Source organism: Myxine glutinosa, chromosome 1 (assembly GCF_964187855.1).
Source record: "Myxine glutinosa chromosome 1, kmMyxGlut1.1, whole genome shotgun sequence".
Lineage (NCBI taxonomy): Eukaryota > Metazoa > Chordata > Myxini > Myxiniformes > Myxinidae > Myxine > Myxine glutinosa.
Genome location: NC_136261.1, coordinates 414,818,150 through 414,836,046, shown reverse-complemented (window position 1 = coordinate 414,836,046; position 17,897 = coordinate 414,818,150). Strand labels below are relative to the sequence as shown.

General features: G+C 37.7%; 1 protein-coding gene across 10 annotated transcripts in view; it reads right to left on the bottom strand.

Annotated features, from left to right (window-relative positions):
• Nucleotides 1-17,897, bottom strand: part of LOC137417712 (uncharacterized) — a 152,625-nt gene that overhangs the window by 43,594 nt on the left and 91,134 nt on the right. For 8 of the 10 annotated variants that reach the window (XM_078770533.1, XM_078770530.1, XM_078770531.1 and 5 more), the window contains one exon: nucleotides 14,968-17,772. The exons of 1 other annotated variant lie outside the window; for it this stretch is intronic. In XM_078770533.1, coding sequence (XP_078626659.1) covers nucleotides 15,509-17,772 — 2,264 coding nt within the window. In that variant the 3' untranslated portion in view covers nucleotides 14,968-15,508. Of the gene's footprint in view, nucleotides 1-14,967; nucleotides 17,773-17,897 lie in introns of those variants that run through there. One more of the 10 variants, XM_078770540.1, reaches the window with a different exon arrangement.

The window sequence follows — 17,897 nt, the reverse complement described above, 5'->3', positions numbered from 1 at the left end:
TAAAACAATTGTTGTTTCCAGCCTTCTTACTACCTAACAACAATAATAGCCTATTAACTAATTGTGATGGGTCGTTTGGAAGAAAGTTAACACCCGAACCAAGCTTACTTAAAGCATCAATAATATGTTTCTCCTTCTCATTCTTCTTACTTTTACCAGCAACAGAAACTCCATAATCAAGTGCATTTAGCAACTCAATATACTCTCTATCTTCCTCTCTTTCCATATCAAGTGGTTCCTCAAAATATTTTGAACTGCTGAATCCGGAGATTGTTCGAAGAAACATTAATCTTGGAGTTAATTCAACATTTGGTTTAAATATCAATAACTTTTCTTTCACAAGATGGAACTGTGCTGGTTCTTCTGTTGGAATGAGACCTGCTCTGGTTTTTGAACCCGCCGAATATTCATTGTTTTGTAGAGCTTCCACAACATAATTAGGGGGTTGATTTACCTCCTCCAGTTTCCGAAATAATCCTTCATCATCATATTCTAATTCTCCAAGTTCTTGCTCTGTCATTTGACTAAAATCTTTGAGCATTTGAAGTTTTTTCGGAGTAAATTCTATCGTGGGAACTGTAGATGAAATCGTTTGTTGAGTTTTTAAAAGTGGTTTAAAAAATTTCTCTTATTTTCTTTCAAAGGCTTCTTCACCGGTTAGTTTCTGTCTCCGTTTCTTCTTTATCTCTTCCTGTTGCTTTACAACTTTTGAAACCAACTCTTGATGTTCTTTAAACTTTCTTGCTCTTTCTTCGGTATTCATTTTCTGTATTTATTTATTGAAAAATATAATTTAATGAATTGTAAAGGTCAATGGGAAAATTTTCCTTTTCTTCGTCATTATAGTAAATGTGTTGAATTCTTTATTGGTATTAATACAAGTTGTTATTTCTTCTTCACTAATACTTGTATCTCTGCTTTTCATACATTTGCGTTGAGTCTCCTCATCGATATCAAAACCGAATGATAAAATCTTAACTCCGTCACCACGCAAATGTTTAATAATTTGTCTCATTCCTTCAGAATTAGTTTCTAAAATCCCAAGACTGTTAGATTTTACTTTATTTAACTCACTCTTACAATGTGAATATTTTGTAGAACCAAGAGAGACCACCTCAAATATTTGACCTTCGTTCCTCAATCGCATATGTTCCTCCATTGAAATGTAGTAATAATCTTTCCCTTCTACTTCTCCTGGTCGCATTGCTCTGGTTGTCGTACCTACAAAACGAATCATAGGGTGTTTAAAAAAAAAAACTTACAATCTTTTCATTTTTACTATTCAAGAGTTTAGATTTATGAAAGTTCTTTCCTGAAGCAGATTTACCCACAAGATTAATAATAATAGTCATTTATGTGTGTAAAATATCAGTTAGTATCTCATCTTGTTTCACAACAATATATTTATATTTTCCAATCGTGTGTTTCATATAATTTTCAGATTCCTTCTTTCTACATAATGTAGAACAATTATCTCTCCAAAAATTATTTGTATCCATTGAATTCAACTTAAATAAAATAAAAGTATTAGCATTGTTTCTTATTGAGCGCCGAGGGAGTTGAAAATATGACTGACTAAGATAAATACAATTACAAGAAGAATGTCTCCCTCTTGTATAGTAGCTATCCATTACTGTTTGGTTTCTCTCATTAACACAATCATCAAAGATAACGAGGTTCTTTTTTTATTTATCTCAATCTTGGGGTGAAGGTATATCATCCATATTATCACTGAGAATACAAGTTATGGGTTTTGGTTTTGATTTTGATTTCTGTGTGTTACAAAATAATTGTATTATATCTTCAATATTATAATCATTTCGTTTGTTTTGAAGTTTAAATAAACCGATGATGTCTTCCTTTTTAAGACCCGCATTAAAACCCTGTGAGAGTAGTTGATACTCGGGTTGAAAACTTGACTTCGTAAAAATTATTAAATTATCATAATCTAAAAAATTAGGACTAAGGAGCATCTTTAAAAGCAAACAGGTTTTTCCACATCTGCTTGAACAAACTATTAGACATCTCAATGAATTTGGAATATTTTTATGGTTATTAAATTTTATCTTATTTTCCCAAACGGGTAAAAAATCATTCATTTATAAATTTGGAAAACAAGTCATCTAACTTTTTTTGAGCTATTTTAGAAACTCTATATTTTATCCTGAGTTCAGGTTTAATTCCAAAATAATTCATTATTTTATTTATATAGTATCTTGTCTTAACATTTCCATTAAAATTATTTTGAATAATAAATATCATTAAACCCTTATACATTTCCTCAATACAAATAGTCTCTTCCCTTGAAGGAAATGGTGTATTATCATCACAATACTTAACATTCATCTCTCTTATTAATCTTGTAAAGTAATTCATTTTTGGTTCTAATTTAAAAGAGTTATATATTTTTTTATTTTTTTTATTATCATTAATGAAAATTAAATCACAGAAAATACATTGTTTATATGAACCCTCATTATTAAGCCCTATTCTATCACAATGGTGGCAGATTTCTAAATTATCATATGGAGAGTCTGGAAATTCGAAATCTCCTTCTGCCATATTTAAACAGTAAATTTTTACTTAAACTAAACGCAAGTTTTTTTTAGCTAATAAATACAATGTTTCAAAGCACAAAAGACAAATTTCAATCAATCTCTACTTCGGTGGAAGATATAGAAAAATATGTCAAAGATGTTAAATTGAACAAAGATAAATATGGAAATTTTTGGGTAAAACCAGTTATGGAAAATAACATGAGCCCCTCTATTTCATTTAAAGGAAGAGCTCTAACTATACCTGGAAAGACATCCATTAAAGTAAATCTAACAAAAGTTTCTCCTCTACTCCTGGCAATTTATTCAAAGCTTGAAAAAGTGATCGATCGCGATACTTTGAAAAAGAATGATAAGACCATCAACAATACTCGTGGAGAAATTTGTATTTACTTTAATAATCCAAATGGTGTAGATCTAAGTAAAATGAATGATGTTAATATTTCTGGTGAAATGTCATTTCGTTCTATGATAGTCAGAGATTATTTAAAGATAACTTTTGATATTAAAAATGTGGAGATTGAATCCATTAATGAAAGAAAGTATATAGATATTGATGGGAATATTTTTCCTGCTAATTAAATGAGTGATAGTTCCTGCTCAGAAGTTTCCTCATATACTGAGAGTCTCTGTGATACAGAGAGTCTCTGCTCCTGTGATACGGAGAGTCTTCAAAACTAAACTTCAGTAGATAGTTTTGATTCAGAGTCTTTGCTCTTGTGATAGTTGTGACAGTAGTTTTATTGATGACTCAGATGTCTCTGATTGTGAGATTGATTCTGAATATGACCCCAGTTCTGATATCGATTGGGAGATGTAAAGGTGTTTTACAGACTTGGCATTTAATATGGAATTTTTTTTTTTCTTGACTTGGGTTTACTTTCTTACTCAGTATATCACTCTGGTGAGTTTCTTTTACACTTTGGTGATTTATTTGTTCAAAGAACCATGTCACTGATTGTCTGTCGCAGCAAGAAGTCAACAACAGGATTATATCACAGGTGGCGTGGCAAAATGTACGGACAGGTGCATTTGATGATTGGCTTCACAGTCGGGTATACAAGGGTTGTTGCGTTCTGTATTAGTGGAAAACAACTGCTGCACGTCTCCAAAAGTTATTGCCACTTCCTCTGGAGATGGTCCGTCAACTCGACAATGCGGTTTGTCATGGAGTGGTGGCTTTACGAAATTACGGCATGAAACAGCGTGCTATTGCTCAGCAGTATGGCATCACTCAAGGTCAGGTGTCAAAGATCCTGAAACGCAATGCTCAGAGGGGTGTCCCTACTCCAATACCGAGGCCAGGACGTCCCCGCAGAACCACAAGGAGGGATGATCGCCAGCTGCACCGGTTAGTCCGCAATGGCCGTACCAAGTCAGCTAATCGGCTTAGATCTGAGTGGCAGCAACTGACAAATGTGCCTGTATCCAGAAGGCTAGTCAACCAACGACTGGTTCAAGCAGGCTATCGTGCCAGGCGTCCCCTGAGAAAGCCACGCCTGACCAGACAACACCGCCAGCGCCGATTGCAGTGGGCCAGAGAGCACCGTCAATGGCAGCCAGGACACTGGAATCACGTGATCTTCAGTGACGAGTCTAGATTTCTGGTCTATCGTCAAGATGGCCGCGTCCGAGTGTGCAGACAAGTGCATGAAGCCAACAACAAAGATTGTATAGTGCCAAGTGTCCAAGCTGGAGGTGGTGGGGTGAACGTTTGGGCTGCTTTTCATGCAGGGGGCAAAACTGACCTGGTTGTTCTGAATGGAAACCTGAACCAGTTCAAGTACAGGGCCATTCTGGAAGAAACATTGCTTCCATTTGCTCGTGCAGCCTTTCGAGGAAACATTGTCTTCCAAGATGACAATGCACGGCCTCATCGTGCTCGCATGATCCAACACTTTCTTGCTGACAACATGATCCAACACTTTCTTTCTTGTGGTGTAGAGCATATGGAGTGGCCTGCCATGTCCCCGGATATGAATCCGTTAGAGAACTTGTGGGCAGAATTAACGCGTCAAATCGACCACTTGGACCAGCAGCCTGCCTCTGTGTGTGAATTGCAGCAGGCTATTGTCACTGCATGGCAAGCGATTCCTGTCCAAACCTTGGCAAATCTCGTGAACAGCATGCCTCAACGTGTACGTGCTCTCCTGAATGCTCGTGGGGGTTACACGAAGTACTGAACTGTAATTTTACTATCCATAATCCCAGTCGTAATTTAAATTTTGTTTAAATTTTTTTTGGCTAATGTGCAAAATAAAGAGATACTTCTGGAAAACGTACAGAAGTTTAACACAGCACTGTCTGTGAATTGAGTTCGATATCAGTTTACATCACTTTCAAGGATCAATTTATTTGTTTTGAAATGTCAAATGTGGTTTTTGTTTCTTTTAAAGGTCACATTAACAAAATCTAGAATAATTTCAACATAATTCCAATGAACTTTTGGTTCTAAGACATCTTGAAAAGTAAGTTCGACCCCACAAAAAAAATATTCCATATTAAATGCCAAGTCTGTAGTTTAAGTAAAGTTATATATATAAAAAGCCTGTAAAAAGGCAGTTTCTTCTCTATGTGTTTTACTTTAAGCACAGTTTCATCTTTTAAAAAGCCTCTAAAAAGGTGTTTTACTTTAAGTATAATTTTGCTCTATAAATATGACCAAAGCAACGTATTGCAACATTTGTGAACAAGAATATAAACAATACAAAAGACATCTTAAAACTAACAAACACACATTTAATCTACTTCACCAACTAGCTCCTATTCAGAAGGAAACAAAGCACTGTTCTGTCTGTAATAAAAAATATCCTCAAGAAAGGCTTCGAAATACATCTTAAAACAAATCTACATTTATCAAATTTTATCACAACTAAAAACTCTGATGGCGCATTCAAAGGACATATCAAAATAAGAGTCTTTAACTTCAAACCTCCTGAAGCAGAGCCTATAGTTGATGCTATAGAAATAGTTAAACCTGCTGTTCAAACGTTGATTGAAAAAACACTAAAATAAATGAAACCACTTAAATTTTATGTGGGAGTAAAATTAGAAATGACAAAGGATGAAGGAGTTATAGATACACCATACATGAGAACTGAGCCACACTTTATATCTTCATATCAAGATTTTAAAACATCAGGAGTCTATGATGAACTTATTAAACAAGAGCAAGATGTGGATAATTCAATCGTAGGAAGTTGATTCAATATAGGAAAAATTATTTACATAGACATTCATATTCTTAAATTAGATCCTCTAAAAGCTTCTTCTTACATCGATTTACCCAGTGTTATCAAAAATAGAAAAGCAGTTATCAATATCAAAAATAAAGACTAAATGTTTTCTCTGGTCTATTCTAGCACACTTACATCCTCCACATTTTCATGATGAAAGAGTATCTCATTATAAAAAATATGAGAATACATTAAATACAAAAGATCTAAAGTTTCCGATGACTTTAAATGATATTCCTAAATTTGAAAAGTTAAATAATTTATCAGTTAATGTTTATGGTCTAACAGAAACAAACAACATTCAGGTTTTAAAGCTTTCTGACAATATTGTAAACAACTTCATATTAATCTTCTATATTTTAATTCAGAGGAAAATTCACATTATACATACATCAAAGATATTGCTAAATTAATAAAACCACAAATATGTAAAAGAACAAATAAAATATATGTTTGTTTGCATTGTCTTAACTTCTTCCATACACAAGAAAGATTAGATAAACATTCAAATTATTGTGGTGAACATAAATCAACGGTAATCAATATGCCTAAAGAAGGCTCAAATATCTCATTCAAAGATGAAAAGAAAACAATAAAACCACCATTTGTTATATATGCTGATTTTGAAAGTATTCTAGAAAAAATTGACACCGTACAACCAAATCCAAAGAAGAAAGATGGTACAGGAAAATCATACACAAATAAATATCAAAAACATACTCCTTGTGGTTTTTGTTATTTTATCAAATCATCCGTTGGTGATGAATATAACAAGTTAGAGGTGTATAGAGGCTCAAATACCCCAGAGGAGTTTGTGAAACGACTAGAAAAAGACTGTGTTCGATTAACCAAGATAATGAGAGAAACCAATAAACCAATGTCCTTGACAAGTGAAGAGAAAAGGGAATTTAGAAAAAACAATGTTTGTCATATTTGTGAGGAAAAAATTGGTGAAGGTCTAAAGGTTAGAGATCATTATCATCTCACTGGGAAATATAGAGGTCTGGCTCATCAAAGTTGTAATATTAATTATAAACTCCCCTCTTTCATTCCTGTCTTTCTTCATAACAATGCTCATTATGATACGCATCTATTTATTAATGAACTTTCAAAGACATCTGGACACATTTCAGCAATTCCTAACACGGATCAGAAATACATTTCATTCACAAAAACAATTCACACATCTCCTATTACTCATATCAGATTTCTTGATACATTTAAATTCATGGCAAGTCCATTGAAAAAATTGGTTAATAATCTTAAAGAGTTTCCATGTCTTTCCGAATATTTTTCTGATAAAGATTTACTAACACAAAAGGGAATTTACCCCTATGATTATATGGATTCATTTGAGAGATTTAATGAAACACAACTTCCTTCAAAAGAAAATTTCTACAACAAATTAAACAATAAACATATATCTGACAAAAATTATTTACATGCTCAAAATGTTTGGAAAAAATACAACATCAAGAATCTTGGTGAGTATCATGATTTGTATCTCAAAACTGATGTGCTTTTATTGGCTGATGTATTTGAGACCTTTAGATCTGTTTGTCGCACTGGATATGGATTGGATCCTGCTCACTACTACACAGCACCTGGATTGGCTTGGAGTGCAATGTTGAAAATGTCCAAACAAGATTTGGATTTGATAACCGATGTTGATATGCTCTTGATGATTGAAAAGGCAAAAAGAGGTGGAATTTCACAAGTCTGCTCGAGTAGATACGCAAAAGCAAATAACAAATATCTTCCAAATTATGATTCAACGAAAGAGAGTTCTTACTTGATGTACTATGACGCAAACAACTTGTATGGCTGGGCAATGTCTCAAGCTCTTCCTTATGGTAAACTTAAATGGGTAAAGGAAAAGGACAATCATAAAAAGGTTTTACAAGATGTATGTATCTCTACACAAAAAGAATTGGATGATTCAAAGGTTGGTTATTATTTTGAGGTCGATTTAAAATATCCTGAAGAACTTCATATCAAACAAAGATCTACCATTTGCTTCTGAGAAAGAAAGTCCAAAGAAAGAATGGTTGAGTGATTATCAACGATTGTTTGATATAAAAGGTGATTCAACAGAAAAATTACTTACTACAATATACAACAAGAAAAATTATGTTGTACACCAAAGAAATTTGCGACAATGTCTTTCAAAGGGTCTCCATGTTGAAAAGATACATAGGATTCTCAAGTTTAATCAGAGTCATTGGTTGAAAGAGTACATTGATTTTAACACACAATGCAGGATTGGATCAAAGAATGATTTTGAGATAGACTTTTATAAGTTGATGATTAACTCTGTATTTGGAAAAACGATGGAGAACATGACGAAAAGACAAAATATCAGACACAACATCTTGGGGACAAGCATCAAAATTGATTAATAGACCGAGTTTTTAAAGAGCTGAGGTCTTAACTTAGAACTTTTGTGCGATCCATTTGGTCAAAGAGTATTGAAATGGCCAAACCTATATTTTTTTTTATTTTTTTTTTGTATACAACATCGAGGCTCGTGAAAGAGCGAACATTAATCACACAGAAAGACAAACCGACACATAAAACATATAACATCGGGAGCGGTAGACAAGATGGGGAGAGAGGGGGAAGGACAAACACACTGGTTTCTTTAAAATGAGCCATAGGTATCGTGGCTTTCCTTCCAGAACACCTAAATTCCAAGTGTAGGTAGTGTGTTCCAGTTTAACATGTTGACATATACTTTTAAGGTATGACACATTCAGCGGTTTCTTTGAGTTAAGTCTTCTATCTTTCTTTCTCTCTCGCTCTCATCTCTTTCGTTTTAAGATTAGGAGTATATTCACTAATATACCAACCCATTTTATTAATAAAAAAATTATCATTACCACCAAAAGCATTAGCATCCCCAAATCATAATCTATTTACATTTTCATTCCTTTGTAGTTGAAATCGAATTTTAAGTCCATACAAAACTTTATCACAATCACAAAATCCAAATATACCCTTAAGGGGAACTGCTGCGGTAAAACCTTTCTCTGCTTTTGTATCATCGTTATACATTGTCTTTCTTTGATTATAACCAGGGTCTGTGTTTGTTCCCATTGACATATCAGGTATAAAACCTTCAACAGCCCAGTAGTAGGAGAATGGGGGTTCTGGCTCACATAAAATTTGACATTGAAGTCAATGGGAAAAATGAAGGAAATGAATTGACTCCTAACCCCTCTCTTGAAAAATTACACCCATTTCTACCACTTTTTAAATTAACTCCCCCATTTTTTATTATGCTCATACAGAGACCCAACGAATATCTGATCATGTTTTATCTCCCTGATAAGATCCGTCCTTTTATCAGAGAAATCACCATCTAAAATATTGATAAATATGACATTAGAATTTAACTCTCGGTTTAGGTATCGCTGTTGAGCCAATATGAAATGATAAACTTATCTTAATGACCTCATCTGACCCCCTTCCGAACCACATATCATTTTGAGATTATAGAAAATTATTTTCCTATTTAGGACTCCAGTCCGCATACCTTGTCTTTATTTCTTGACAACCATCAAAGTTCTCAGTCCATTCAAGGATATTGCCTCCGAGAGCCTCTAACTTACCCGTATTTAAATTTATTCGTTTATTTGTTTCATCTGCTCTTGCCCCTGTTATTTTTTTCAATGAGACTTATTTGATATTTTTCACATTCATGATGTTTTCCATTTAAATGCCAAGGTTGTTGTTTTCTCCAATCTTTGGTTTGGTTATTGCTTGGTTCTATCATATATATATATATTAGTAAAAAAGGCGGCGGCAACCCGTTAAAATTCCTTTCCCCTCACCCCCCTTTTTATCTCATCACTTGTACTTATCACTTATGTTTATATTAATATAGTTTAACACTTATACTTATCACTTATATTTATATTAACACTTAACCCGTTAAAATTCCTTACCCCTCACCCCCCTTTTTTATCTTATCACTTGTACTTATCACTTATGTTTATCTTAATATAGTTTAACACTTATACTTATCACTTATATTTATTTTAACACTTATAACCATAAGGGAGACTATCAATTCCATTTTCTAAAATAAACCTCTTATCATCAAAAGCTCCAAGAGCTTTCTTATGTACTTCTTCTGAATATAATTGATGTTTATAACTTTATATCGCATTCCTTTTTCTGAACAATTCACCAAACTTTGCCAAACTACATCAAATTCATACAAGGGATCTGATCATCACTCTGTTGCTGACAGGCACACATTGATGTGCACCTCAACTCTAAATAGCGACATTTGCAGTGTCGAGTTGGCATGCAGCACTCACATTGCTTCTGGCATGCACAACAAATCATCTCGAGGCAACTTTCTGGGATTGGACTCGGTGACATCAGAATAGGCTCTCATCCTGAATCACCACGTTTCCATCCCATTTCCACAGGTGCAGGAAGATCAGGGTTTTTTTTGGGTTTTTTTTTGTATTCAAGATCGAGGCTCGTGAAAGAGCAAACATTCATCACACCTAAAGTCAAACTGACACAAAAAACACAAATTAAGGGGAGCGGTAAACAAGATGGGGAGAGAGGGGGTAGGACACAAACACAACGTTTGAGAGGAAGGAGATCGAGAGAACTGTGGGAGGGAGAGGGCTTGGGGTGAAGGTGGGAGGGATAAAATATATCGACACTGCAAGGACTTCCAGGAAGGAAGTTGGAATTTCAAAAAAGTGTATCTGGGGGTGGAAATTAGCGGGCGTAGAAAAGATCAAGGTTTTGGATGGGGGAAGATAAGAGATGGTGGTGAACAGCTGTTTTAAAGACCTGGAGGGAGGAGTGGGATTGAAGGGAGTGGTGGAGTTTGTTCCAGAGGTGGGAGAAAAGGGGAATGAAAGAGTGAAGGTGAGCAGAGAGCCTAGATTTTGGCAGTTTAACTATAAGAGGGTTGCTGGCAGATCTTGTGTGACCTGTAGGAATATTTGGGGGACAGAGCACAGAGAGAGCTGGGGGACCAAGGCCGGAGAGGAGTCGGTAGAAGACAGGAGGGCGACCAACCTGCCTGTGGTGAGTGAGTGAAAGGTCCTCAGAGTTAGCTTCATCACAGGAGATTCCAATGATTCTGAAAGCTTTTGTTTCAACAGCGTGAAGCCGTATGGCAAAATGAGCATTTCTCCATACCATGGCTTGATAGTATACTCACATCAAATGGAAATTAAGAGCATCACTTGTCGGTGACAATGCTTCTGGTTTACCTGTCTTGGAGAACAACATATGTCTTGCTGAATCAACAGAGGTTGTTCTGTGCACATTATATATTCTGCAGACGAACGTTTCTGCAGATTTGATTGTCTCCTCTGTGAGTTCACCAATGAATGAATGAATGAATGATCGTTTTAAGGCCATTTTTCCCCGCCAGAGTGGGGGTTAGCCTTGCGAGCCCCATGACAATCATGGTTCCCTGTTTGAGGCAATGTTTTTATGGCCGGATGCCCTTCCTGACGCCAACCCTTGGACGCCTCTTACGATGCGCAGGGATACGGTGTACCTATTCTAAACCAGGGTACACACCAGGATCATTCATCCCAGCAAGCTGGTACTCAATTTGCCAACCTCAGAAGGATGACAGGCTGAGTCAACCCCCCTGGCGTAAATTCAGCGATCGACTGGGATTCGAACCCAGGATCCTAGGATCCCAAGCCAGTACCCTAACCGCTAAGCCAACACCAGGCTAATATGTGAGTTCACCAATGCCCAAGTTATTCAGAAATTTATGGTGCACTTTGAAGACTTTCCATGATGTTTGTTTGGTGTGATTTGCAAAAAAGGAGGTGGTGTGACACCCAGTTAATGCGTGAAATGGTAGCAGTGCTGTGGACAAACTTCTCGGTAGATTGTTTAGATTAGATTACCACATAGAGCTGCATGTATATACATGAGAAAAAATGCTTTACCCAAGAATGTGTCCAAAAATGGCAATTTGGCGGCTATTTTGTGTATGCTAATGAGAAGGTCAAAAACTCTAAATTCGGCTTGGGAAGCGCGTTAATCGAATTCACCATACCCTTATTATGTTAAAAAGTGAGGTTTCCAACTTTTACCCAAAAGTGCACCGAACATTCACATTTCTCAGAAATCCGTCTCGTCTATTAGTAACTAGAACGCCACTCAGTAGAGCGCATACTCGCGCCGTGGGTGGCCGCTGCTGAGCCCCATCTTCCAATGGTAAAAAAATTCCTTCAAAAAATTCCTGGATCCGGAATAATATCCTGAGCTTCACCAAAAACTAATCAATTCTTCCTTATCCCAAGGGCAATCAGCCCACCAACTTTCATCCAAATCCGTTCAGAACTTTTCCAGATATCTTGTTCAGAAACACACACGGATGGACACGATCGAATGCATTACTCCCTAGCGGGAGTAATTATCGAGCTGCCTGCTGCGAAGGTCTCTTATCTTGTATAATGAGGTTTAATAATCATGCACTTAGTAACATGGAGATCGCCCATTGGCCCAAGGGATGGAGGGGTGCAACTGTTGGACGTTTGTTATGTAATTACGTCGATCAAATATACAGATATCTCATGGTGTACAATGAACAATGTTCAATGAATGAACAATGAACGGAGCAAAGTACAGAGATATCCTTAATGAAAACCTGAAACAGAGCACTCAGCACCTCAGACTATGTCATGTCAAAGGAGACGAGATCAACGAAGACTTTCTGTTCTGCAAGCCTATTACAACAACGATGAAAGCAGCTGACGTGAAGAAGCTCATGGACGACTTCTTCAGAAGCAACGGCCTCTCGTGGGACATGGTGTCTGCAGTTTGCTCTGACGGAGCTGCAGCCATGCTGGGATGCAAATTCGGTTTTGGAGCACTGGTGAAGGCCGATGCACCACACATCATCGTCACGCACTGCGTCCTGAACAGACACGGACTGGCAGCAAAAACCCTGCCTCGAAAACTGGCCAATGTTCTGAAAATCGTCGTTGAAACTGTGAATTAAGTGCGAAGCCATGTTCTGAATCATCGCATCTTCAAAGAGCTGTGCAATGAAATCGGCTCTGAATTCGAAGTCCTTCTCTACCACTCTAACGTTCGACGGTTATCACGATGGAAGGTAGTAAGCCCTGTTTTTGCCTTGCGTGTAGAATTAGCCCTGTTTTTGCGAGAACACCAGCATTGCCATGCAACGCACTTCCAAGAGTCAGAGTTCACCCTCACCTTGGCGTACTTGGCTGACATCTTCGACGCACTCAATCATCTCAATTGCCAGATGCAGGGCGGTGGAGTGAATGTCATCGAATCTGAAGAAAAGCTGAGCGCTTTCCGAAAGAAGTTACCGTTGTGGAGGCGGCAAACAGAGAACGACAACTTCGCGAACGTTTCGGTACTGGACGAGTGCGTGAGCGGGATCGAAGATGAGTCTGAAGTTGGAGGCACTGCTGTACCGGGGGAGCTGAAGCAAGCGATTGCCACGCACTTGGATGAGCTGGGAAAGTCATTCGACGTCTACTTCCCCGACCATGAGCAATACCCAGCATGGGTGCAGCAGCCGTTTACTTTTGACGTGGCAATGGCAGTTGTCAATGACCAATACCTCGACGACCTCATCGAACTACAGCAGAGCCAGACTCAACAACAACTCTTCGGCACAACAACGCTCTCAATGTTTTGGTGCCACCAAATGGAAGAGTATCCTCACATCGCTAAAATTGCCCTTGAGATCCTCACTCCGTTCGTTACCACGTATCGCTGTGAGCATGCGTTTTCGAAATTGGTGGACATTAAAACAAAGATAAGGAGCAGGCTTGCATGCGAAAATGATTTGAGGGTGGCCCTTGCCAAAACAAAACCACGCATTTTCCAGATCACCTCCTGAAAAGAAGAACATAAAACGCATTAAGATGTAATTTTTCTTTATTTTTTTTTTGTCAAATTTGAGGGTTTCCACGAGTGTTCGGTGGGTTTCGTTAGGGTTCGGCGCCTTTAAAAAGGTGAAGAACCACTGTCCTAGAACCTAACGGATGTCGTCACAAGGCGAGGAGAAACACGAACTACACGAACATCGCCATTGTCCAAACTGTTTGTTCACGCATGCGCAGGCGCAACATAGCAATACATCACAAAGCTCGTTTTTCGCTCACCTACACTTTAGTCCGGTCGGTAAATGTATCGATCGAGCAGTGTCCATAGGTAAGTGAGGGAGTGGCAGAGAGTGTGTATGTATGTGTGTGTGTAAGTCAGTCAGAGTTGTGTGAGTCAGTCAGTGAGTTGTGTGTGTCATTCAGTGAGTTGTGTGTGTCAGTCAGTGAGTTGTGTGTGTCAGTCAGTGAGTTGTGTGTGTCAGTCAGTGAGTTGTGTGAGTCAGTCAGTGAGTTGTGTGAGTCAGTCAGTGAGTTGTGTGAGTCAGTCTGAGTTGTGTGGGTCAGTCAGTGAGTTGTGTGTCAGTTAGGGAGTTGTGTGAGTCAGTCAGCGAGTCAGTCATTGAGTGAGTCATTGAGTCAATCAGTAAGTCAGTGAGTGATTGAGTGATTGTGTGTCAGTGAATGTGTGTGTGTATGTGACTGAGTAAGTCAGTCAGTCAATGAGTCAGTCAGGGAGTGATGTGATGATGGATTCGATGACCTTGCTGATGATTGGGGTCAGTCAGGGAGTGATGTGATGATGGATTCTATGACCTTGCTGATGATTGGGAGCAGGCTGATTGGTCTGTCATTGCAGGGATCTGGTTTTGGATTTTTTTTTTTGAATAATTCTTCCCTCTTGGTCTGGCCAGTGGCCACATCGACTTCGACTTGAATCTCAACTTTGGGGTTTGTTGGAGAGGGGGGGGGGGGGGGTGGGGGAGAGGTTCGTTCCCCTCTTCCTTTCTTTAGAAGTCTGTGTTCAAAGGAATTCCCTCCATTAACAATGCATTACCATTGATGTTGAGACAAATGTGGTGGCAACAATCTGTGTGGCCTTTCTTCCACGTTAGGACCTGTATAACCGAGGTGCTTGGCAGCAATCAGTGATGTCATGAAGTGCAGTCATGCCATGATGGTAAATGTTGTGCAAGGTTTTCAACTGGTTAGATCAGGATTACTTCTGGGGATATGCGCACTCAAAACTCTTCATTGACTGATATAATTGTCCATAATGTTCCATTACATATTCACAAAAACACAGACGGTGCATTTGTGCTTTGAGGACCTCTCTTTATTGTGAAACTCTTCACAAATTCAAGTTTCATGAAAAACATAGGCAGGAGTCTTCTTCTGATAAACGATTTTACAACAAGGGTGTTCTGCTAATATCACACGTGGCAATGAAACATGTACTTCAGCTAAGATTGAGTAAAAATTGATGTTCAAACTGCCATGGCAAGATCCCATCAGAGCATAACCAAAAAGGGACAAAAAAAACCAACTAAATCAATGAGAAAACAAAATTCCTAAACATTGGTCACAATCAAAAAAGGACCAAAAAAAATAAAAAAAATAAAGGAAGTTCGCCCAGATCCTTTTTCAGTAAAAGATCATTCATTCATGAACTGGTTTGTGAAACTTCATTCTTATAGCTTTGTTCCAAGGGCTCGTTTTAGAATCCCCACTGAACCTCTGACAGCCTCCACTGTAGTTTGTTTGTTGTCATATTCCCTGGAATGCTTTATTAGTACTGTTAGGCTTTTCTTGATCATCCAGATTCCCTGTTGCTCCAAATATCACTGGTACATATTCAGGTTTCTTCAATTCCGAAATCTTCTTCACCTAATTTTTCATATCCAGCTATTTCAGATTTCAGCTCTCCTGTGTGGATCTTCATATGTGATTTCAAATTGCCTTTTTGAAAGAAACCTTTATCACATATCAAGCATTTGACAGGATGCTCTCCTGTATGGATCGTCATATGTGATTTCAAGCTGAAGTTATGAGAGAAACCTTTGTCGCATATCGAGCATTTATATGGACGTTCTCCTGTATGGATCCTCATATGTGATTTCAAATTGCCTCTTTGAAAGAAACCTTTATCACATATCAAGCATTTGACAGGATGCTCTCCTGTATGGCTCGTCATATGTGATTTCAAGCTGAAGTTATGAGAGAAACCTTTGTCGCATATCGAGCATTTATATGGACGTTCTCCTGTATGGATCCTCATATGTGATTTCAAATAGCCTTTTTGAGAGAAACCTTTATCACATATCGAGCATTTGTGAGGTTTATCTCCTGTGTGGATCCTCACATGTAATTTCAAATTGCATTTTTGAAAGAAACCTTTATCGCATATCGAGCATTTGAGAGGATGCTCTCCTGTATGGATCGTCATATGTGATTTCAAGCTGAAGTTATGAGAGAAACCTTTGTCGCATATCGAGCATTTATATGGACGTTCTCCTGTATGGATCCTCATATGTGATTTCAATTCGCCACTTTGAGAGAAACCTTTATCACATATCGAGCATTTGTGAGGTTTATCTCCTGTGTGGATCCTCACATGTAATTTCAAATTGCCTTTGCGAGTGAAACCTTTGTCGCATATCGAGCATTTGTGGGGTCGCTCTCCTGTATGGATCGTCATATGTGATTTCAAGATGACGTTCTGAGAGAAACCTTTGTCGCATATCGAGCATTTGTGTGGTCGCTCTCCTGTATGGATCCTCACATGTAATTTCAAACTGTTGCTATGAGAGAAACCTTTGTCACATATCGGGCATTTGTGAAGTCGCTCTCCTGTGTGGATACTCATATGTTTATTCAAATTGCCTTTTTGAGAGAAACCTTTATCACATATCGAGCATTTGTGAGGGCGCTCTCCTGTGTGGATCCTCATATGTTTATTCAAATTGCCTTTTTGAGAGAAACCTTTATCACATATCGAGCATTTGTGAGGGTGCTCTCCTGTATGGATCGTCATATGTGCTTTCAAATTGCGTTTTTGAAAGAAACCTTTATCACATATCGAGCATTTGTGCGGTCGCTCTCCTGTATGGATCCTCATATGTGATTTCAAATAGCCTTTTTGAGAGAAACCTTTATCACATATCGAGCATTTGTGAGGTTTATCTCCTGTGTGGATCCTCACATGTAATTTCAAATTGCATTTTTGAAAGAAACCTTTATCGCATATCGAGCATTTGAGAGGATGCTCTCCTGTATGGATCGTCATATGTGATTTCAAGCTGAAGTTATGAGAGAAACCTTTGTCGCATATCGAGCATTTATATGGACGTTCTCCTGTATGGATCCTCATATGTGATTTCAATTCGCCACTTTGAGAGAAACCTTTATCACATATCGAGCATTTGTGAGGTTTATCTCCTGTGTGGATCCTCACATGTAATTTCAAATTGCCTTTGCGAGTGAAACCTTTGTCGCATATCGAGCATTTGTGGGGTCGCTCTCCTGTATGGATCGTCATATGTGATTTCAAGATGACGTTCTGAGAGAAACCTTTGTCGCATATCGGGCATTTGTGAAGTCGCTCTCTTGTGTGGATACTCATATGTTTATTCAAATTGCCTTTTTGAGAGAAACCTTTATCACATATCGAGCATTTGTGAGGGCGCTCTCCTGTGTGGATCCTCATATGTTTATTCAAATTGCCTTTTTGAGAGAAACCTTTATCACATATTGAGCATTTGTGAGGACGCTCTCTTGTATGGATCTTCATATGTTTATTCAAATTGATTTTTGTGAAGAAACCTTTATCACAGACAGAGCAATTGCGAGGGTGTTTTCCAGTGTGGATCCTCATGTGTATTTTGATGATACTCTTTGAAGCAAAATCCATTCTGCATACATTACACTTATAACGTATTCGCCTTTTTTGCACCTTTTTGTGTTTGTTTAATTTAATATTAATATTGGTGTTGCGAGGCCCAGACTTGTATTTTACAGGAAGTGAGTCTTGATTTCGTGATTGTTTCTTCAAAAAAGGCTTCTTCTTTTCTGTCAAGCTGTGACTGGACCTCATTTGTCCCATTTTACTTCTGGATTGTTCTACAGAAACAAAGAACACATTTTATTTTTTGTCAAAATCAAAATGCAAAATATTTAACACTTTTCAGAAAATTTTAGATTTTCTCAACACAAAAGATTTGTTATTTTTTGTGAATTTTTTTACG